The sequence below is a fragment of the Ictalurus furcatus genome, chromosome 5 (assembly GCF_023375685.1).
Source record: "Ictalurus furcatus strain D&B chromosome 5, Billie_1.0, whole genome shotgun sequence".
Lineage (NCBI taxonomy): Eukaryota > Metazoa > Chordata > Actinopteri > Siluriformes > Ictaluridae > Ictalurus > Ictalurus furcatus.
In genome coordinates, this window is record NC_071259.1 from 15,221,895 (window position 1) to 15,245,289 (window position 23,395).

General features: G+C 38.2%; 1 protein-coding gene across 1 annotated transcript in view; it reads right to left on the reverse strand.

Moving 5' to 3' along the window:
• Window positions 1-222: 222 nt before the first annotated feature.
• crb2b (crumbs cell polarity complex component 2b) overlaps window positions 223-23,395 on the reverse strand; it is a 60,182-nt gene continuing 37,009 nt past the window's right edge. The window contains exons 7-13 of the mRNA XM_053624850.1: window positions 9,657-10,580; window positions 8,910-9,469; window positions 8,470-8,635; window positions 3,924-4,794; window positions 3,217-3,333; window positions 2,991-3,117; window positions 223-2,731 (exon numbers count right to left, since the gene is read on the reverse strand). Of these exons, the coding sequence (XP_053480825.1) occupies window positions 2,510-2,731; window positions 2,991-3,117; window positions 3,217-3,333; window positions 3,924-4,794; window positions 8,470-8,635; window positions 8,910-9,469; window positions 9,657-10,580 (2,987 nt within the window). The 3' untranslated portion in view covers window positions 223-2,509. The remainder of the gene's footprint in view (window positions 2,732-2,990; window positions 3,118-3,216; window positions 3,334-3,923; window positions 4,795-8,469; window positions 8,636-8,909; window positions 9,470-9,656; window positions 10,581-23,395) is intronic.

The window sequence follows — 23,395 nt, forward strand, 5'->3', positions numbered from 1 at the left end:
GTTAAAAGAATGTTCCTGCAGCTAGTTGTCTGGAGAGTATGCTTGCTCTGGTGGCTGAAAATTTACATTCTTACCTAAATGATTAGTGTGCAGAGGAAAAGATATTAACGTATAAATTACAGTAAGAGCTTCAATTTAAACATTGTTTAAGCTGAAACCAAAGAATGTTGATTATAGGATTATTCAGAGACATGAAATAATAGATCTTTCTGAATTTGGTTACTCCTATGAACAATTTTATTAAATAATTTCAGTTTGTAAATTCACAGGAAAATGAACTTGCCGATTATCCAATAATTCATACATATTAAAAAATCTGCAACAATAATAGATTAATGGATATATTCTACATATTCATTGTCATGTCCAATATATACTAAACAAGAAAGATAATAAAACATTAAACATATACAGGTACAATAATCATTTCCAGTGAATGTGACATTATAAACTGAAAAAAGTCCAGTGTTGAAAAAAAAACCTTAATATTTACAGTGTCTAAGGTGGTGAGAAAAGAAAAGAAACTATACTACTAAATAATAAATTTTAAAAAATGAAATAATAAAAAATAATTTTGTAGTGTAAAGTTAGCTAGTATGTGCTGTTCAGGCAGGTAGGATATGAGTACAGCATAAACCACTATGCACAGATATTACAGAGTGGATTAAAACAAAGAAATAGTGGGGCAGTAGAATACTGTGGCTGGTTTTCACCAAATGAATAATACAAAAATACATTCTGCATTGAGATTTTGAGTTAAATGAAAAAACACAAAAAAAATGTAAACACATAATGTATATTGTGCTACTTTACCTCATAGAGTGCTGTGAAAAAGTATTTGCCCCATCCTGATTTCTTCTGTTTTTGTGTATATCTCATTCTAAATAGTTTTAGATCTTCAAACAAAATACAACATAAAACAAAGACAACTTGATTAAACAGACAATACAGGTTTTTTTTTATTGAAGCAAAAAAAGTTATCAAATACTTATCACCCATGTGAAAAACTAATTGCCCCCTTAAACTTAAAATCTGGTTGTGCCACCTTTACCAGCATTAACTGCAAACAAACACTTCCGATAACTGGTCTTTCACAGCACTGTGGTGGAATTCTGGCCTACTCTTCTTTACAGAACTGCTTTAGTTCAGCCATATTGGAGGGTTTGTGAGCAGAAACTGCCCATTTAAGATTCTGCCACAGCATCTCAATTGGTTCAAGTCAGGATTTGATGGATGATCAGGATGCTTTGGATCATTGTCTTGATGCATAAGCCTGTTGTGTTTGAGTTTCAACTCACGGACTGAAGACCGAACATTCTCCTTTAGGATTTTCTGGTAGAGAGCAGAATTCATATTTTCCTCAATTATTGCAAATTGCCCAGGCCGTGAAGCAGCAAGCATACCCACACCATCACACTGTCACTACAATGCTTGCGTAGGTATGATGTTCTTTTTGTGGAATTCGGTGTTTGGTTTACACTAGATGTAACAGGACCCCCGTCTTCCAAGCAGTTCCACTTTTGACTCCTTAATCCACAGAACATTCTCCCAAAGGAGGATCATCAAGGTGTGTTTTGGCAAAATTCAGACAAGCCCTAATGTTCTTCTCGGTTAGCAATGGTTTTCACCTTGCCACTATTCCACGGATGGAATTTTTTCCCAGTGTCTTTCTGAAAGTGGAGTCATGAACAATGACCTTTACTGATGCAAGAAAGGTCTGTAGTTCCTTTGATGTTGTCCTTGGCTCTTTTGTGACTTCCTGGATGAGTCGGTGCTGTGCTCTTGGAGGAATTTTGGAAGGTTAGCCACTTCTGGGAAGGTTCACTACTGTGCCGAGTTTGTTCAATTTGGAGATAATGGCTCTCACTGTGATTCTTTTAAGTCCCAGAGCCTTTAAAATAGCTTTGTAACCCTTCCTAGACTGATGTATTCCAATCACCTTCTTTCTCACAATTTCTGGAATTACTTTCAACTTTGGCATGGTGTGTTACTGGGTAAGACCTTTTAACCAACTTCATGCTGTTGAAAAGGTTCTATTTAAGTGTTGATTTGATTGAACAGGGCTGGCAGTAATCAGCTCTGGTTGCATCTAGTCCAGCTGAACCCCATTATGAATGCCGTTTCATAGAATTGGGGAATTAGTAACTGGGGGCAAATACATTTTCACACAGGCACAGATTTTTGAATAACTTTCTTGCTTCAATAAATAACATTATCATTTAAAAACTGTATTTTGTGTTTACTTGGGTTGCCTTTGTTTTACTTTATATTTTGTTTTAATTTCTGAAAGAATTTAGTATGAGATATACACAAAAACAGGAGAAATCAAATACTTTTTCACAGCACTGTATATTGAGGTAGGTATATACCACCCCACAAGGTGGTTTTTTTCACAAGTCCTAGTGGTGATCACAGTGATTCCAAATACTGCTTGGCATCAAGGGAGCCACATATTGGGTTAATCCTTTCAGTACTTTTTTGACTTAGGTCATAATGTTTAGGCTAAAGGTTAAATCAGCCTTTCCTCAGGAGGCACTTTAAGCACGCTGCTCATCTCGAGACGAGCTCCTGCCACCTCTTGTTGGCTGGGGCTATAGGTGCCTTCAGACTGCCGTTTCCTTCGTGCAGTGAGCATCATGCAACCCAAACCTACCATGGCCAGCAAAGCAGCAAAACACATCAGTGGGATTGCCACTATAAGCCAGGGGATACTCTCCGTCTGCTGCAGCCTCTTCAGGATAGAGAAGAGTACAGGAAATGTAGAAAGATGTGTGGATAGTGTGAGGCAGGGTAAAGTGACTCATCGAATGTTGTTGTTTTTTTTTTTGTACATGCAGTGCATTTTTTTTTAACTGTACAAGAAAATTTTATTCTTTTCTATCTCATGTATAAAGAAGACTAAAATGACTACAGTTACAATGAACCTGAAGCATTATGTTACATATAGTATAGACTAGAGTATGTTATAGATTGATAATAAGTAAACTCACAGGAGCCTCGCAGTTATCTCCACTGAAACCTGGCAAGCACTCACAAAGGTAATGATTCTGCTTATCCATGCAGGTGGCCCCATTGAGACAGGGGTTGGACTCACACTCATCTATGTCTATCTCACATCTAGGAAGAGAGATAGATCTCACTAAGACTGGTTTGGGATAAATAGTTGGACTGAGGTGACAGATGCCATGATTTATGTTAACAAAGTTAAACTCTCACCTCTCCCCGGTGTATCCAAGTCTGCAGGTACAGTTAAACCCCCAGGGTCCATCCATACAGACTCCTCCATTAGTACACTGCACATCTACTCCACACTGCAGTGGAGGGAAGCTCCACCTATTGGACACAAAAAAAGGGAAGAAGAGTACATTTTTAGATTATGTTACACTTTACTGTGTCATAAGATATAACTGTGTCATGCTACCATTACTGGTAATAGTTTCGATAGCTACTATAATGTTTGACATCATGATTTTTTTTTACATCACAAGTTAATTTGATGTGTGCTCTAGTTAGCATATGTTTAATTTAATGTAATATTACATAACCTTATACAGTGGTTAATAAAACTTTGCTATGACAAATTTCCATAAATTATGTGTCATAAAATTGGTCATAAAACATGCTAACTACAGTAAACGTAGCAAAAATAAAATTAGCATGTGAGTTGTTATGGCAACAAACATGTCAACTATCAAGATAAATACATTCATATTTAGTAGCAGTTTGTAAGGCATTTGCCATACTAATTTATGACATGGTCATGTCAGTCATATGATGCAAGGTTCAATTAAAATATTAATATGGTTTACACATTCTACATTCTATGGATTACATAGATGCTTATTCCTAAATTAGTCAACAGGTCTTATCCAAGTCCACTGAACAATGAGCATGAAATCAGCTGTGAGATATCTCTTACTCACTGGCAGAGTGGACCACTGTATGCTGGTGGACAGATGCAAGTGTATCCCCCCACAGTGTTCACACAAGACCCTGCATTCTCACAACGCAGCTCTTGGCACTCATCCACATCCTCATCACAGTGCCTCCCCCTGTAGCCCTGGGCACACTGGCACAGGTATTCCCCAGGAAGATTCCTGCAGGTCCCATGGATGCAAGGCCCAGAGATGCACTCATTGACATCGTCCTGGCAGTTTTCAGCCTGCCAGCCTGGGGCACAGTCACATCTATAGTGATTAAAGAGGTCTTGGCATGAGCCATTATTCAAACAAGGATGCAGGAGACACAAGGGTGCACCACTGCACCCAATTTGTGGCTTCTTTCTGCTGCCATAATGGAAAAATTGTGAAAACTGAGGTGCTTCTTCATGAATGCCCCCCACCAGTGGCAGATACACTCCCCCTATCCTGACTTCACCAAGACAGCCAGTGAAATTCTCTGCCAACCGCACAGTAGAATGGTTAAAGAAATCCAAGTTGGCAGCAAATGTTTGGTTTGAACCAGCCACTTGCCCATCCACAGTGAGGTTCCAGTGAGAAAAAGCATAGAGTGAACATGTCTTCCTGAGCTCCACATGGTGCCATTCTCCATCTGAAACCTCCACCTCACTGTTGAAAGCCAGCACCTCCTGGCTTTTGTTATTACGGATCTTGACCAATATGAAGGAATTCAGAAGGCCCATGTAGAAAAACTCGAGGCCATTGGAGGTACGAAGGAGTGTGCCATTCTCTGTACGAGTCCGAAATTTCACAGAAACCAATTTCACAGGAGCAGATAAAGAGCCACTGGCACTGTACTTCAAAGCATTGTTTTCAAATGTGGCATTGGCCAAGCCTAGGGATGGAATACAAAATTGGAAAGAATTTATAAAATCTGAAGAAAAAAAAAAATGACATTCCAGCATGGTTGAAACAAAACACTAGTAGACATTACATTTCTATGCCTGTTTTTTCAAAATATCATCTTGTGCATGTGTATACTCATTCTTTCGTTCATCCTCAGTAATTGCTGGGAGAATACACAAGGATACTAAGGATACTCCACACAGACAGTAATTTGAGCTCAGGATTAAACCAGGGATACTGGGGCTGTGAGAGGCAATACTACAGGCTGTACCACTATGCCATCTGAGTGTATATGTGGTTTGATTAATCAAATAGAGACAATTATACTATTGGTGGGGTGGTACAGTGAGGGAAAAAAGTATTTGATCCCCTGCTGATTTTGTACGTTTGCCCACTGACAAAGAAATGATCAGTCTATAATTTTAATGGTAGATTTATTTGAACAGTGAGAGACAGATTAACAACAAAAAATCCAGAAAAACGCATGTCAAAAATGTTATAAATTGATTTGCATTTTAATGAGGGAAAAAAGTATTTGACCCCTCTGCAAAACATGACTTAGTACTTGGTGGCAAAACCCTTGTTGGCAATCACAGAGGTCAGACGTTTCTTGTAGTTGGTCACCAGGTTTGCACACATCTCAGGAGGGATTTTGTCCCACTCCTCTTTGCAGATCTTCTCCAAGTCATTAAGGTTTCGAGGCTGACGTTTGGCAACTCAAACCTTCAGCTCCCTCCACAGATTTTCTATGGGATTAAGGTCTGGAGACTGGCTAGGCCACTCCAGGACCTTAATGTGCTTCTTCTTGAGCCACTCCTTTGTTGCCTTGGCCGTGTGTTTTGGGTCATTGTCATGCTGGAATACCCATCCACGACGCATTTTCAATGCCCTGGCTGAGGGAAGGAGGTTCTCACCCAAGATTTGACACTACATGGCCCCGTCCATCGTCCCTTTGATGCGGTGAAGTTGTCCTGTCCCCTTAGCAGAAAAACACCCCAAAAGCATAATGTTTCCACCTCCATGTTTGACGGTGGGATTGGTGTTCTTGGGGTCATGGGCAGCATTCCTCCTCCTCCAAACACGGCGAGTTGAGTTGATGCCAAAGAGCTCCATTTTGGTCTCATCTGACCACAACACTTTCACCCAGTTGTCCTCTGAATCATTCAGATGTTCATTGGCAAACTTCAGACGGGCATATATATGTGCTTTCTTGAGCAGGGGGACCTTGCGGGCGCTGCAGGATTTCAGTCCTTCACGGCGTAGTGTGTTACCAATTGTTTTCTTGGTGACTATGGTCCCAGCTGCCTTGAGATCATTGACAAGATCCTCCAGTGTAGTTCTGGGCTGATTCCTCACTGTTCTCATGATCATTGCAACTCCACGAGGTGAGATCTTGCATGGAGCCCCAGGCCAAGGGAGATTGACAGTTCTTTTGTGTTTCTTCCATTTGCGAATAATCGCACCAACTGTTGTCACCTTCTCACCAAGCTGCTTGGCAATGGTCTTGCAGCCCATTCCAGACTTGTGTAGGTCTACAATCTTGTCCCTGACATCCTTGGAGAGCTCTTTGGTCTTGGCCATGGTGGAGAGTTTGGAATCTGATTGATTGATTGCTTCTGTGGACAGGTGTCTTTTATACAGGTAACAAGCTGAGATTAGGAGCACTCCCTTTAAGAGTGTGCTCCTAATCTCAGCTCGTTACCTGTATAAAAGACACCTGGGAGCCAGAAATCTTTCTGATTGAGAGGGGGTCAAATACTTATTTCCCTCATTAAAATGCAAATCAATTTATAACATTTTTGACATGCGTTTTTCTGGATTTTCTTGTTGTTATTCTGTCTCTCACTGTTCAAATAAATCTACCATTAAAATTATAGACTGATCATTTCTTTGTCAGTGGGCAAAAGTACAAAATCAGCAGGGGATCAAATATTTCTTTCCCTCACTGTAAATACGTACCTCAATGTACAGTGCTGTAAAAAAGTATTTGTAATTTCTTCTGTTTTTGTGTATGTGTCATACTAAATTGTTTCAGACATTAAAACATAAAACAAATTAAACCTGAGTAAAAAAATACAGTTTTTAAATGATAATGTTATTTATTGAAGCAACAAAGTTATCCAATACCAACTGGGCCTGTGTGAAAATGTATTTGCCCCCATAGTTACTAATTCCCAAAATCTACGAAACTGCATTCATAATGGGGTTCAGCTGGACTAGACACAACCAGGTCTCATTACTGCCAGCCCTGTTCAATCAAATCAACACTTAAATACAACTTTTTGAACAGCATGAAGTTGCTAACCCAGTAACACACTATGCCAAAATTGAAAGAAATTCCAATAATTATGAGGAAGAAGGTGATTGAAATATATAATTCTGAGAAGGGTTACAAAGCTATTTCAAAGGCTCTGGGACTCAAATGAACCACAGTGGGAGCCATTATCTCCAAATGGAACAAACTTGGTACAGTAGTGAACTTTCCCAAAAGTGGCCAACCTTCCAAAATTCCTCCAAAAGCACAGCAATGAATCATCCCGGACGTAACAAAAGAGCCAAGGACAACATCAAAGGAACTCTCTTGCATCAATAAAGGTCACTGTTCATGACTCCACTATTAGAAAGACCCTGGGGAAAATGCCATCCATGGAAGAGTGATGAGGCGAAAACCACTGGTAATTGAGAAGAACATTGAGGCTTATCTGAATTTTGCCACACAAAAAAAACACACACATTGATGATCCTCAAACCTTTTTGGAAAATATTCTGTGGATTGATGAGTCGAAAGTGGAACTGTTTGGAAAACAGACAGTTTGGTGTTTGGTTTATGCTACATCTGGCATAAACCAAATTCAACAAAAGAACATCATACCTACGGTCAAGCATGGTGGTGGAAGTTTGATGGTGTGGGGATGCTTTGCTGCTTCAGGGCTTGGGCAACTTGCAATAATTGTGGGAAATATGAAATCTGATCTCTACCATAAAATCGTAAAGGAGAATGTCCGGTCTTCAGTCCATAAGTTGAAACTCAAGTCCTGACTTGAGATGCTCTGCAAGACCTTAAACAGACAGTTTATGCTCAAAAACCCACCAATGTGGCTGAACTAAAGCATTTCTGCAAAGAAGTGTGGGTCACAATTAAACCACAGTGCATAGAAAGACTGATCTCCAGTTATCTGAAGCTGTCAGTTGCAGTTAATGCTGCTAAAGGTAGCACAACCAGATTTTAACTTTAATTTAGTTTTTCACATGGGTGATAGGTGTTGCATAAACTTTTTTTGCTTCAATAAAAATAATAATAATAAAAACTGTATTGTGTGTTTACTCAGGTTGTCTTTGTTTTATGTTGTATTTCATTTGAAGATCTAAAACTATTTATATGAGATTTCACAAAAACAGAAGAAATATACTTATGCACAGCACTGTATAGTACAATTTTTGTCTGTGAAAATTTGTACAGGCTTGATTCCATAATAAGTCTGTACTTTAAATATCCATTTCTTTTTATATAACTTCTTATTAAAAAATAACTATTTTGAACCTTAAAAACATATCTAAGCATTGTACTCACACTTAAGACTTGCCAAATAAACAATGAGAGAGTCCAATGTCTCAAAAAATTTTATCAAGCCCATTATAGAAGCTCATCAGGTCAAGTACTCACACTCATATCCATCAGGCAGGTCCACACACTGGCTACCCATGACACATGGATTGCTAGCACACCACACTCGGATGTCACAGGTCTTTCCAGTGTAGTTTAGTGGACAGGAACAGATGAAGTCATTCCACTTGATCATGCATTCTCCTCCATTCAAGCATGGTTTCCCCTACAGAAAGTAAACAATATACTTTCAGAAAGACTGAGATAATCTATAAAGTAAGTATTAAAGACAAAAGGGTTTTTCCAGCTCTGATTCAACACACCTAATTCAACCTGACAATTATTTGTGTTGATTCAGATTACTAATATATACTAATCTGAGAAAGGTTTCATTCTTCTGAGATCTGACAATCTTAACATACTGTAGGATCATATTTTATCCAGTTCCTTTAAGTGATACTTATTTTTAGACCTGTCCTCAACAAAAGATAATATCTTACCTTACATGCTTCATCACTGACACAGTGCTCCAGCAAGTTATGTGAAATATCTGCTAAGTAGCTTGGTTGTTCATGTAATTTGATTATTTTGTTTAAGCTCATGTAGAGCTGAGTGTCATCCAGACGTACATCTTGTAGGCAACCTTTGAAATGACCACCCCAAGGTGTAGCATCACCTTCTTCAGGAAGTCCACCAAGATATACCACATCTCCTGCCTGCACTTCAAGCTCAGGAAACGTCCCAGGTCTAAAAAGTATTTCTGTATGATTGAAGTATAAAAATCCTCCATCGACATTGATGGTAATCAGCATCTTCTCCCCATCTGTGATGAATGTGGAACTCTCTCTTATAGAAGAGTACACAGCAACATTTATTGTGCCTCTCCTCAGGAACACTGAGAGATATGCCTGATTCCCCCGTTTCAATTGGAGAATAAGGCCACTGGTTTTCAATGTTCGCAATAAAAATGATACACTAATGTTACCAGAATGGCTCTGAGTTATGGGAAATGCAGCAAAGCTTCTATTATGCTCATGGTTGAATGTCCATGAAGGGTACTCTGAAGAGGAAGGCATTATATATTTTATATGTATATATATATATATTTATATATAAAAATTTATATATATATTGGAAAAGTATATATAATGAGCATGCATTATAAAATGTTTAATGGTTATATATTTTCAATATTATGCAATTCATTATTTTGGACAGCATGGCATTTACCTCAGACAAGATCTTACCATAGGAACAGATGTTTCCATAAAATGGCCTGTGGCAGTCACACTTGTATTCAGTCCAAAGATCTACACACTTTCCTTGATGAGAGCAAGAATCTAGATGGCACCATTCAGGCTTTTCACAGCCCAGTTGGATGTAAGTGACATTCTCTTGGGAGAAGTTATGGGGCAGAATAAGCTGAGAACTGATGACAAAGTCCTCCATGCAACCAACAAATCCTGTCCACGTCTTTGTTTTCTTCAGATAATCTTGCGGGACCCCACCAATGTAGACTTTTTCCAGACAATGTGGAGGGAAAAAAAGATGTTGACCCTGATCTGTCTGCTGAATATATGTGTAATTCTTATCTAATAAACTCACAACCAGCATGTCATCTACAGAAACAGACACTGCATGCCACAACCCATTGTGAAAAGTCCCATGAAGTTCCACCACCAGCTTTAAGTCCCCTGATTCTGCTGTAGCAAGGAGATTTCCACCATTCATCTCCAGTGTGAAGAAATGCTGTGCATTTCCCCTGAAGAACAGCACTGCATCTGGTAAAGTTGTCCTGAACCGCAGCAAAACACTGGTTGCCTCATTGTTATAAGTCTTGTTATAAGGAATCTCCACCACCACATAGGCTGCTTTAGAGAATGAGAAAGTGGTGGGAATGCTACAATTGTCACCGGAGAAGCCAGAAGGACACCTGCACCTAAAAAGGTGTTTGTCTCCATGTAGGAAAGGTTCACACATGCCTCCATTGTTGCAGGGCTCATCCACACAGCCAGTTAAAGCAATGTCACAGTTACGGCCACCCCAAGGCAGCTGATCAGGTACAGATATATGGCAGTGACAGGCATAGTCATTAATGACATCCTCGCACAAGGCACCATTCTGACAAGGTGCACTTTCACACTCATCAATGTTCACTTCACATATGAAACCTAGAAAAAGAAGACGACGACAAGAGTCATAATTTAAAGCAATAATAAACAATAAGCTAGTCCAGTTTCATTTGACCATTGTTTTTACTTCACAGTCATTAATATATTTCCAAAAATATTTAAACTATTATGTATTACTTTTTTAAAGTTGTAGATTTAATGCAATATACACAAATATTTTATATGTTCTCTTTCATATGTTTGGGCAGAGCCAGTTATTTTGTCAGCTGATGAATCAGTTTTGATAGAACAAAGAGACAAGCTAGCATAAGAAACAAGATGGCATAAGAAACATCTGCAATGCCTTTCTTACACTGACACATTCAGCAAGGCCTTTTCTTCAAGATATACTGCAATTAACTTACAAACTGACCTCTCTGTGAAAAATATTAGCTGTAACATCTCTAAGGTCTGCACTGGACAGTGTAGCATCATCACATATGAGAAAAACTCCCACAGTTAACTTGCATGCCAACAAACAACTTTTGCAATAATGGGAGTAAAGATGTTGAAAAAATAGCATATAGCTTCCAACTAGCATAGAGATAATATGAGAACATGTCACTAAATGCCATAGGGCACTTCTTTTATTCAGAGTAACTTATTTTTCTAATAACAACAACAATATTGGGTTCATATTTAACAGTATTTACATTAACAAATGACTGGACCATTTATGATTCTCAAAATTGTTCAGATCTTAGTATAAATAACATTTATACAACTTTACATTTCTTCAGCAAGATATTTCTTCAATAAGACTTTATTTGTAGCGGACTGACATAGGACCTTTATAAAACATTTATAAGCACTGCACAAATATTTTACAAAGAATTGATGGAAATTTTCAGCTTATGGCAAATCTTTTGAGGGGACAGAGGTTTTATGTGACGTTCTAAACTGGAAAACAGTGTTTCATAACAGTGCAATTAATGCAAATTTGATTGCCATTTATATTCATGTCATAAATATACTCAGCAAAAAAGCAACGTCCTCTCACATTCAATTGCTTCTATTTAAAGCAAATTTCTTAACATGTGTAAATATTTGTATTAACATAAAAATATTCAACAAGTGAGACATACACTGAACAAGTTTCATAGACATTTGAAATGACAGAAATGGAATAATGAGTCCCTGAATAAAGGGGGGGGGGGGGTTCAATATCAAAAGTAACAGTCAGTATCTTGTGTTGACAACAGCTGCTGTAAGTACTACAGTGCATCTCATCCTCATGGACTGCACCAGGTTTGCCAGCTGGCCTTCCTGTCTCCCTGTAGCACTGTCTTGGGCGTCTTACATTACAGACATTGCAGTTTATTACTCTGGCCACATCTGAAGTCCTCATGCCTCCCTGCAGCAGGCCTATGGCATGTTCACGCAGGTGAGCAGGCACCCTAGGCATCTTTCTTCTGGTGTTTTTCAGAGTCAGTAGAAAGGTCTCTTTAGTGCCCTAGGTTATTGTAACTGTGACCTTAATTGCCTACCGCCTGTAAAGTGTGAGTGTCTTAAGGACTGTTGCACAGGTGCCTGTGCAATAATTGTTTATGGTTCATTGAACAAGCATAAAAAACATTGTTTAAACCCTTTCCAATAAAGATTTGTAAAGCTTATTTCGATTTTACAAAATTATCTTTAAAATACAGTCTCCTGAAAAAGGGACATTTCTTTTATTGCTGAGTATATAATTCTGGTACTTCATAATAGTTTTGAATGCAAGTGGACCACCAGTATTTCAGTTCAAGCACATGTCATGCTCCATAATTACCATAATCAAAAAGACACAATTCAGTATTTGTCAACAGACCTTTAAAAAAAATGAAAAATGCTGCTTGCATAAGTATTCAACCCCTTCAGACTAATACTTGGTAGAACCACCTTTTCTACAATAGCAGCTTAAATTCTGTTGGGGCCAAGAGAACCCATGTCACACCCCTCTTCATCTCCCTCCACTGGTTTCCTGTAGTCGCCCGCATCAAATTCAAGGCCTTGATGCTCACCTACAAGACCTTGTCTGGAACAGCACCCTCCTACCTCAACTCTCTCCTGAAGGCTTACATTCCCTCACACAATCTGCGATCAATCAACGAACGACGCTTAGTAATACCTACTCAGCGTGGCTCAAGGTCCTTTTCAAGAACATTCAAACTAACTGTTCCTCAGTGGTGGAATGAACTTCCAACCTCAATCCGGACCGCAGAATCTCTCACCATCTTCAAAAAACAGCTAAAGACCTACCTCTTCCGTGAACACCTAACCAACCCATAAAAAATAAATAAATAAATAAATAAATAAAATTATCTGGCACTTACATCTCTACTCTGCGCACTTTGCTTCTTCTGGAACTCAATTAACGGATCTTGTATGGTAGTACTACTTGTATTGTTCTCTGCTTGATATATCGCTTTTCTTGTATTTTCTCATTTGTAAGTCGCTTTGGATAAAAGCACCTGCTAAATGAATAAATGTAAATGTAAGTTCCCACCAGCATTGCACACTGATTTCACCCATTTTCACCCATCCTTCCAGGCAGATTTACTCCAGGTCCTTCAGGTTGGTTGGATGTTGCTTGAGATTTTAGTTTTTAGCCATTTCAACTTATAGATTTATTTGGTTTTCACTGTCTAATTCTAAAAGAACAAACTAGAGTGGTAATTTATCTGTTGAATATTGCTATTATCAAAATTTACACTGTTTGGAATAATCATTTAGTCATACAGTGGTGTCAATACAATGGTTGTTAATTGCAGCATTTGACACTACTGAACATGATATCTTACAGGATAGGCTAGAAAATATGAACAGTGAACAATACAAAGAAGAGGGAAGGAAAACTATTTAACTTTTCTCAATAACTATGTAAAGTACACTACATTATCAAACATAATACATATGGTAGATTATTTAAGGGCTAAACATCTGCTGTTTCAAGAATGCCAAATACTCCACCCTATGCTAATGTAAATGGCCATGGAAGAGTGCCATGGAAAGCAAATACACCCACACTTTACCTGTCAGGGGGAGCAGCCCACACCAAATCACTGACACTTGCAATCGTCTCATCCTGCTAAAACATCCAAGCAACAGTGACATTCCTCAACATGCTGCGACAGACAATAACAGAAAATTGACAGGTCCCAAGGCAGCCATTCAACAACTATCTCTCTTCTTTGTCACAGCATATCTCTCTCATGCTCTCTCCTGATTGTGTCTCATAAGCACAAAGGTATCACGGTATCACACACACACACACACACACACCCCTCCACTCAGTACCAGGCAGCCAGTGGTGATTACAGGATGAGTCCATTACCACTCCCCCACAGCCAAGCTGCTTGGGATAATAATCCACCATGCTTCCCTCCCTTGCTCTCCCTCCATCCAACTCCCTCTTTTTCTTGTCCCAGCTGGCCTTTGTCAGTGCTGACAACAGGAATGCCTGTCCACTCAGGGTGTTAGCCAGCAACACCAGCCTATGACACACTCATTACAGAGTACGTGATTTTAAAGGAAAAAGAGCTCCAGCAAGAATGCCATAAGCAGTGAGTGAAGAGAACTGATTTTGCTCAAATTAGTGGTGCAACAGTGTTATATCAAGTTAAAAGACCTGAAATTCCGTGCATAGCACACACTATATTTGTATTAAATGTAACTGAAAAAAGTATTTGTACGAACAGAACTATTTAACTAATAGTTTACCTTTTAGCTTACATACACATTTGTGTTGATTTAGGGATGATCAGGGCTAAGGAGCTTTTTCTCCTTCCATACTGCTACATTTCCAACAAATACATACACACATTCAGTGAAAGCAAACCCTGGACAAAGCTGATATATGGCACCTGCAGCAGCTTTGTTCTTCCTTCATTTGCCTTTCTGCTTCCTGCCATTACATTCATTACGTTTCATTGTCTATGTACACTGTAAAAAAAGGATTTTGGAGGATGGTAAATACAACCATGCAAATCATTTACATTTTACTTAAGTATAATAGTCAGAAAGTGAAATATATAATAATGGGTAAATTCTACCTACACTACCTACTAGTTAACAGTAATAACTGCAACATAAAATATACCCCAAGATATCCACCTTTTCCCTACACCCATGACGTTTTGCGCAAATTATGGGAGTAACTTCCATTAAGACGTAAACAAACCTTTCACTGTGGTGTTGCTAGTCATTCATTCATAGCAAATTTTTGGAATCACACTCTGACAGAGCTTATAAAGGACAAAATCAGCATACCCGTGCCTTCCTTAATACAGGAATGGAAGGACAACTTAGAAAAAGTGGCCACGGATAACTTACAGTAGCATATTTAGCCATTTTGTTGATTCAGTTGTTTGTGACGATAAGGCAATGAACAATTTGAAGAGCTTGGTGGCTTACCACTACCTGTACAGTAATAAAGTGATATCAAAATAATTTTGTGTACCACCCCAATTCCAAAAAAGACGTTGTGTAAAATGTAAATAAAAACAGAATGCAATGATTTGCAAATCTCATAAACCCAAATATTATTCACAATAGAACATAGAAAACATATCAAATGTTTAAACTGAGTAAATGTACCATCAAAAGAAAAAAATAAGGCAATTTTGAATTTGATGGCAGCAATACATCTCAAAAAAGTTGGGACGGGGATAACAAAAGGCTGGAAAAGTAAGTGTTATTAAAAAAGAAAAAATAGTATCTTAGAGATGCAGAGTCTCTCAGAAGTAAATATGAGCAGAGGATCACCAATCTGTGAAAAACTGCGTCTACAAATTGTGGACAGACAAATCGAAATTTGAAATTCCTTTCGAAACCATGGACGCCGTGTCCACTAAACTAAAGAGGACTAAAGAGGAGAGAGACCATCCGGCTTTTAATCAACACTCAGTTCAAAAGCTTATGGAATGGGTAGTTTGCACATCTGGAAAGGCACCATCAGTGCTGAAAGGTATATGCAGATTTTAGAGAAACATATGCTTCCATCCAGATTCCATCCCATCTTTACTTCTGAGAGACTCTGCCACTCTAAGATACTCTTTTAATACCCAAACATGTTAATGATCTGTTGCCAATTAACCTAATTAGTTGCAAAATGTTCCTCCAGCTGCTTCTTTTTCATGACATTTACTTTTCCAGCCTTTTGGTGCCCCCATCCCAACTTTTGTAAGACATTTTACAGCCATCAAATTCAAAATTACCTTATTTTTTCTTAAAATGGTACAATTGCTCAGTTTTTATATAATTTCCAGGTTCTATTGTGAATTACATATGGGTTTATGAGATTTGCAAATAATTTCATTCTGTTTTTATTTACATTTTATACAGTGTCCCAGCTTTTTTGGAATTGGGTTTGTACCTAAAGCCAAAAGAGTCAGGAAACGGGCTTGGATGCAAGTGGTACTTAATCCAGGTACTTAATCCTTCTATTAACCATGGCAAACAAAACCAAGATGTGATCCAAAAACATGGTAAATAAACAGGCACAGGTCAGGCGATGTACAAACAGAGTCAACAAGGTCAAGCAAGATAAAGGACTATAAACAGACTAAGGTCAAAACCAGAATAGTAAATAAACAATGGATTGGTAATGACTGGTACAGAAAGACACAGAGCGTGAACTGAATGTCCTTATATACTGTGAGTGTGCTGGGATGTGAATGAGTCTAGGTGTGTGTAATCAGTAATCAGGTAAGTGTGAATGTGAAAGTATTTGGGGGTTGTAGTACTCAGTGGTCATTTCTGTAGGCCACGCTGTGTACTGGGCATTGTAGTTGGATGCCTTCTCTGGCACCGATATGACAGAAGCCACGTGATAAGTCACGTGGCTTGTTTTTTAACAAGAAGCCGCAGTGATACAGGCACAAATGTCCTCCCCGCTGGGCACTGGATGGGGACCCGCACTCTCTGGAACTCTCAGATTTCATGGTCTATGTCCCAGGTGAGTGTCCAAACAAAGCATGATTTGGGCAGAATGTATTCTTCTGTCATCTCGCATAGGTGTGCTGGGTATATGGTGGTAGGAAAGCTGAACCTTGAGAACAGCAGTGCCCTGCGTGCCTGATGTGAGTTGAGTCGTTTGGCAGATTTGATGTCCTCCAGGTTTTCGTGGTCAGTATCTATGGTGAATGGGTGGAGGCCATTTCTCTTCTGTCCTTTATTAGAGTATGACCCCAACCCATGTTTCAGATGTGTTAACCTCTGTTTTGAAACGTTTCGTGGGCTCAGGGGTGCTGTGGTAAAGGCATTCTTTAGTTGTTCAAAGGTTTGGTTGGCCATGGGGTTCCATTGCAGCTTATTAGTACCTCTATTCAACTGGGTAGTCAGTGGGGTGGCAGTGCTGCTGAAGCCTCATATGAACCACGGGTAGAAACTGGCAAACCCCAGGAATCGCTGTAGTTCCTTGAAACTGGTTGGCACAGGCCACTTGGTTACTGCAGAGACTTTGTCCTGGTCCATGAGCACCCCCTCTGGTGCTGAGGATTGCCACAATCTCCTTTTGATGCCTTTGGTGTTCCACAGCCTTGAGCTTTACCTGTCCTAGTTGCATGGGCTCTGTGGTCTGGATTTCCAGAACAGGAGTGCTAACCCCTGACTGACAATAGCTCGTTATTTATTTATCAGGACGTCACACAGGATTGACATGTCCATCAAGGAGTCAAAGGTTAACTGATCAGCATGACAAGCTAGTTCTGTGAGCAAATCCTCATTTAACCCTTGGTGGTAAACAACTTTGAGAGCGGTCTCATTCCAGCCACTGCCTGCTGCTATCGTGCAAAAGCAGAGAGCATATTTGCACTAGAGCTTCAACAACTAATCAATAAAATCGATAATAATCGATTATGAAAATTGTTGTCAATGAATCTCATTATCGATTAGTTGGTCTGTGCGCAATACATTTACTCATTACATTACTTCTATTCCGAAAACACGCTTCAGAGAGTAAATACTAAAGTTGTGTCCCAAATGACATACTATACACTTTCACTATGCACTATGCACTACCGTCTAGTGCAGTGTTTCTCATACGGGGGTCCGCGGACCCCTAGTGGTCAGTGGTGTAATTGCAAGGGGTCCGTAGGAAAGTTTTTAAAATGTTTAAAATAATATTGTATATATTTTTTGTTAAATGTATCAAAACATATTAAAATGAGATGTTTTAAAATTAATCAATTTGGTTATTAGCAAATATCACATTAGCTGAGCTGACGTTCGTTCATTGATGGATTTATTTAAAATTTATTTACAAATGAAATGATAATTTTCAAAAACCTAGGCGTGGTAGACAAGTTCAAGTTTTGCATTGATGGATAAAATAAACAAAGGATAATTCAGAGAGTCAAATTAAATGTCACACCAACAATAAAATGTAAAAAATAAAATGTTTTCATAAAATTTTAATGTTAATATTATTAATGTTAAATATTAATAAAATAAAGTAACATATATAGAAATAACTGTTTAATATATAGCCTATAATTGTTGTGGAGTGAGGGGGTCCTTGTGGATTGTTTGAAATATTCTAGGGGTCCAAAGCTCACAAAAGGTCGTGAACCACTGGTCTAGTGTATGAATTTTAGAAAAGTAATATCGTCTCAAATGGAACACATTAGTTTTTTACTAACCTGAAAGCCCTCCCCCATCCGATCAATCGATTAATCGAAAAAATAATCGGCCAACTAATCGGTTATGAAAATAATCGTTAGTTGCAGCCCTAATTTGCACCCTCCCAACGCTTCCTATGAGCGGGTTTTCTAGCAGGTTTTCTTGGTTCCAGATGGCAGTTGCACAATCTAGCGCTTTATCTGTCAGCAGGTTGATGAACTGAATGACCCTGGTGTTATCAGGAATCTACTCTTGACCAGTAAAGTAAAGCAAGCAGAGCGTGTATTTTGCAATGAGTGAGTGAAATGAATGTCCTTATATACTGTGAGTGTGCTGGGATCTGATTGAGTCTAGGTGTGTGTAATCAGTAATCAGGTGAGTGTGAACGTGAAAGTGTATGGGGGTTGTAGTACTCAGTGGCCATTTCTGTAGGCTGCGCTGTGTGTTGGGGATTGTAGTTGGACACCTTCTGTGGACCGACATGACAGTAAATTTATAAAGAGTAAGAAAGGCTGTTGTTTCTTCTATAAAGTTAGAGAATGCAGTCAGGCAAGGCAAGAAAGGCATGTCATGCACTGATGTGCAAAAGAAGTGGAATGCAAGTGTGAGGAAGAATGTAGGGCTGAGGAAGCCAAAGCTCACCACCTTAACTTTAGGACTGTGTATGTAGCACTCTTCTTTAATCGACAAATTAATTTCCGCTGCTTGTAAATGCAGCCACAAACAGCACATGTTATTCCTGAGCTTCATAAACACATTTCAACCTATTACCAAGTAAAGCAATAAACAGTATTATTTTTTAACACACACAAATCACAACATAAACAACACCTACTGCCGTCAGAGTAAGCTAGTCAACTCTGCGCTACTACTTCCACCGGAAGTTCTATCCATAATCATTTCGATAGCAGCGCCCCCAGGAAAAAGTTAGATTAGCCCTGCACTGCAACGTGCTCATGGGTCAATCATTTTAAATGGCGGGACCAGGGAGTGTTGAGCTGCTGGTAAGGTTTCAGTTTAACATATTGCTGTGTATCATATCATGAATGCAAATGTTAACTTATTTAATTGCAGGATCTATCACAAGCAGGCGCACGGTGGCTTAGTGGTTAGCACGGTCAACACACACCGCCAGGGTTGGGGGTTCGAATTCCTGCCGCATGCAGAGTTTGCATGTTTTTTCCGTGCTGTGGGGGTTTCCCCTGGTACATCGGATTCCTCCCCCTTTCGAAAGACATGCATGGTAGGCTGATTGGCATGTCCAAAGTGCCTGTAGCGTGTGAATGTGTATGTGATTGTGCCCTGCGACGGATTGGCACCCTGTCCAGGGTGTACCCCGCCTTGTGCCTGATGCTCCATAGGATAGTCTCCAGGTTCCCTGTGACCCTGTAGGATAAGTGGTATAGAAAATGAATGGATGGATGGATCCATCACAAGATTTGCAGTCATCGTGCTTCTGTGTTAGACCAGGAATATAAGTTTGTAGTCTTCTCTAAGCACTGGCAGTGTGTCATTGATAACTAGCAAGCTAATTAACAGGAGCAGTGTTAATGCCAGAATTGAACGTGCAAGCAAGGTGAGCTACTTAACATTAATTCTAAAATTTAGCAGTGAAAAAAAAAGCCTGAAGCAATGTGCAGGTTCATGGTAAGAATGTTTTTACATGGGTATGGTTTCATTGTACAGTATTGCATTCTTGGCTGAACCTAGTTTCAGAGGCTCCTAATTTAAGCTAGCTATCTTTTGCTGCAGGGGTGTTGCTCCCAAGAATTTTATAAAAGTACTTAAAAATTTCTAAGGGGGTTCAGGGGATTGACCCCGCAGGAATTTTTTTTTTTGCAAAAACAGCACCAAAGCATTAGATTTTGGTGACTTTGAGTGTATTTATTTATTTATTTTATTCATATTATGTATAACAAATGTATAACAAACATTTGTGTAAGCATGTGCTGCAGATTATTTCATTAGTTCAATTTTACATTTTAATTTACTGTGAAGGGCGGTGCTAAAATTACCTTTGTAAACATTTTTTTAGGTATCAAAACCGGTTACTGTTTGTTTGGTGACAATGGCAAACTCCATATTTTTATACCTTGGAACTCTGTTTTACCATGGTAATTGTTAATGTTTTTAGTAATTGTTTATCAATGTAAGTTTACATTTTATTTGATACTTGACCATGCCTAATTTCTATTACAATTCTTGAAATAAATACACATAGGTATACACGCCGTTCAAAAAGACAAGAGAATAAATGGCTTTTTGACATACAAAGCTGGCACCTGAAATCCCATCACAATAATACAGAAGTGACTTTTGAAAGAACCTGTATATAAAACAACAAATATATATATACATTTTCATTACATTTACAATTCATTCTCTCCAATCCTAGTCTATCAGAGCCCCCAAAATAAATTCATTGCATTTTGTTTTTCATAAGTACCAGACAATATACTGAAAGAGACCATTGAAACTGAGAAATTAGCTTCTAAACCAGAGATGGACAATTCCAGTGTTCTGTTGATTTGTCCTACCTTGTCAGATTTTCCTACCATAACACATAATTATAGCTATATCTATTGATCCATCGTACCACATCGAAAAATCCTACTTGCAGGTTTCTGCTTCACATCTGTGACTACATAAAATAATTCAGTGTAACTGATTCTTATTAGGCAATGGTAGGATGATTTTATAGTGCAAAATACCCTATCAGATTATAAAATAAATAGGTAGGATGATTTTACAGTGCAAAATGCCTTATCAGATTGTCCTACCATTATAAAATAAACAGGTAGGATGATTTTACAGTGCAAAATACCCTATCAGATTGTCCTACCAATATAAAATAAACAGGTAGGATGATTTTACATTGCAAAATACCCTATCAGATTCCAAGTCCATGCGCAAGTAGTAAAAAATTATGGGCGTGTTGTTCAGCATGACAAAAATGGGGCAATATTGATGTGCGCATGCGCAGTAAGCCCTGGCAGGACAATCTTACGGGCAGGATGAAATGTTAGGCCACCGGTCCTAGAAAGCCACTATCCTACAGGGTTTAGCTCCATACTTAATCAAACACACCTGAAAAATCTTACTAAAGATTTCAGGATTACTTAAAAAATTAAAACAAGAAGCGATTAGCATATGAATGAATGAACAAATCACTTCAAAAAGCTTTCACTGATGATAACTAAATCACATCATTTGTGGCAGAATGCCAAATTAGAAGAGATAAGCAAGCATTGTTTTAACAATACACACACACACACACACACACATATATATCTATATATATATATATATATATATATATATATATATATATATATATATATACACACACACACATATATACATATATATTTCTTTATATATATATATATATATATATATATATATATATATATATATATATATATATATATAATCTTTCGGATTTCTTGAGTAAATACTGATGTCTGGTGAAAATTTCATGTGAATAGCCTCATTGGAAATATGTTTACTCAAAAAAATGTTGACGCATCTAATACTTATTTCCCCCACTGTACTCCCTTGGTTATTCCCCATGCCTTTAGTGGACCTTCATTTACTAGAAGTAATTAATAGGGCTGGGTGGTACAGCTAAAAATTTATCATGATATAATGTTTCATATAATTCAGTATCAATAATTATTGATAAATTTTTATCTTTTTTAAAACAAAGATCAGAAGAAAAAAGGTTAGACTTTAACAACTGATGTTGGTCAGATGAAAAGAAACCAAAAAAAACTGCCACATTGGCGGGCTGACGTCCTTTTTCCACAATCTCCTCGGCAGGCACCGAACTCATTTTCGCAAGTGTTCGTGTGTTCTGATGTCACATGGCGAAGACGCAACCAAACCCCACAGATACGCAGCTTGAGGTTGGCTGTTTGCTTGTCACTCGTAGCATGATCCTTTATCAAGGCATATGATAGGCTGTTTATGATCCAAGGACAGCACAGGCTTGAGGGTTGTTCATGCAACCAAACTTCATGTCTGTTTACATTTTATCAAACATTTTTTCTATCATTACCAATAAAGCTGTACCATCGATAAATACCGATAACTTTTTATCGCCCAGCCCTAGTAATTAATGGTAATAATAGAGTAATATCAAAGGTAGAAGTGGTCAATCAGTACCTAGAGCAGAAATACTGCTCAATGCTTACAATATTTAATGATGGCTCTAAAGACTGTTTAAACTGAAAATGTTCAAGCTGCAGCAGCTGTATTTATTCCACATTTTCAAATAAAAACTGCAAAAAGGACTTCTGATCAAGTAGGAATATTCTCAACAGAGATGGATGCAATCTTATTAGCTATGCAATGGGTGGAGGACCCTCGACCTTTGAACGTGGTGATCTGCTCAGACTCATTTTCTGCACTATCATGCATATTACCTGGAATATCTTCCAGACAAGATATGTTGTATGAAATTCTTCTGAGTTTATTTAGAGTTTAAAAACTTGGGTGTTAAGTTATGCTTTCTTTGGGTTCCAGCACATGTGGGGGTGGAAGGAAATGAGGAGGTAGATCACCTGGCAAAGCAAGCTTTGAAATGGTCTAATATAGAGATTAAGGTCCCTTAAAGTAAAACAGAAGTTAATACAATAATCCAAATGATTATAAAAAGAAAGTAGCAAGAAGTTAGAGATAAAGAAGAACAGGGAAGACATATGTATCATATTCAATACCAGGTTGGTAGTGAAAGAAGGCATTTTGGTAAGAGAAGAGAAGACACAATAATAACTAGACTTCACCTTGGTGAAGCTTTAAATTACATACAGCTTTAAATTACTCCCTATACAAAATCAGGAAACATGAAATAACAGTAAATGTGGATTAGCAGAAACTATTTAGCATATTCTATTTTGTTATAATGCTTTTAAAGGAGAAATGACACATTTGCTAGAAGAACTAAGGGAAATAGGAATAGGAAAATTATCACTTAAAAACTGCAAGAAGAAGAAGTGAGTTAGTGTCCCATGATTGAGAAACTTGATTTCCTAGTCCAATGGACTCTTTATTTATGCTTTACTTTATGGTGTGGATGTAGCTAAAAAAAAAAAAGTGCTATTTTCACAAGTGGAATAATCATTATATGTTGGATTTTTTACCATTTTTTTTTTTTTTTTGGCCTTGTGGATCCCATGACTGTACATTGACTATACAGCTAAGTATATTTTTAC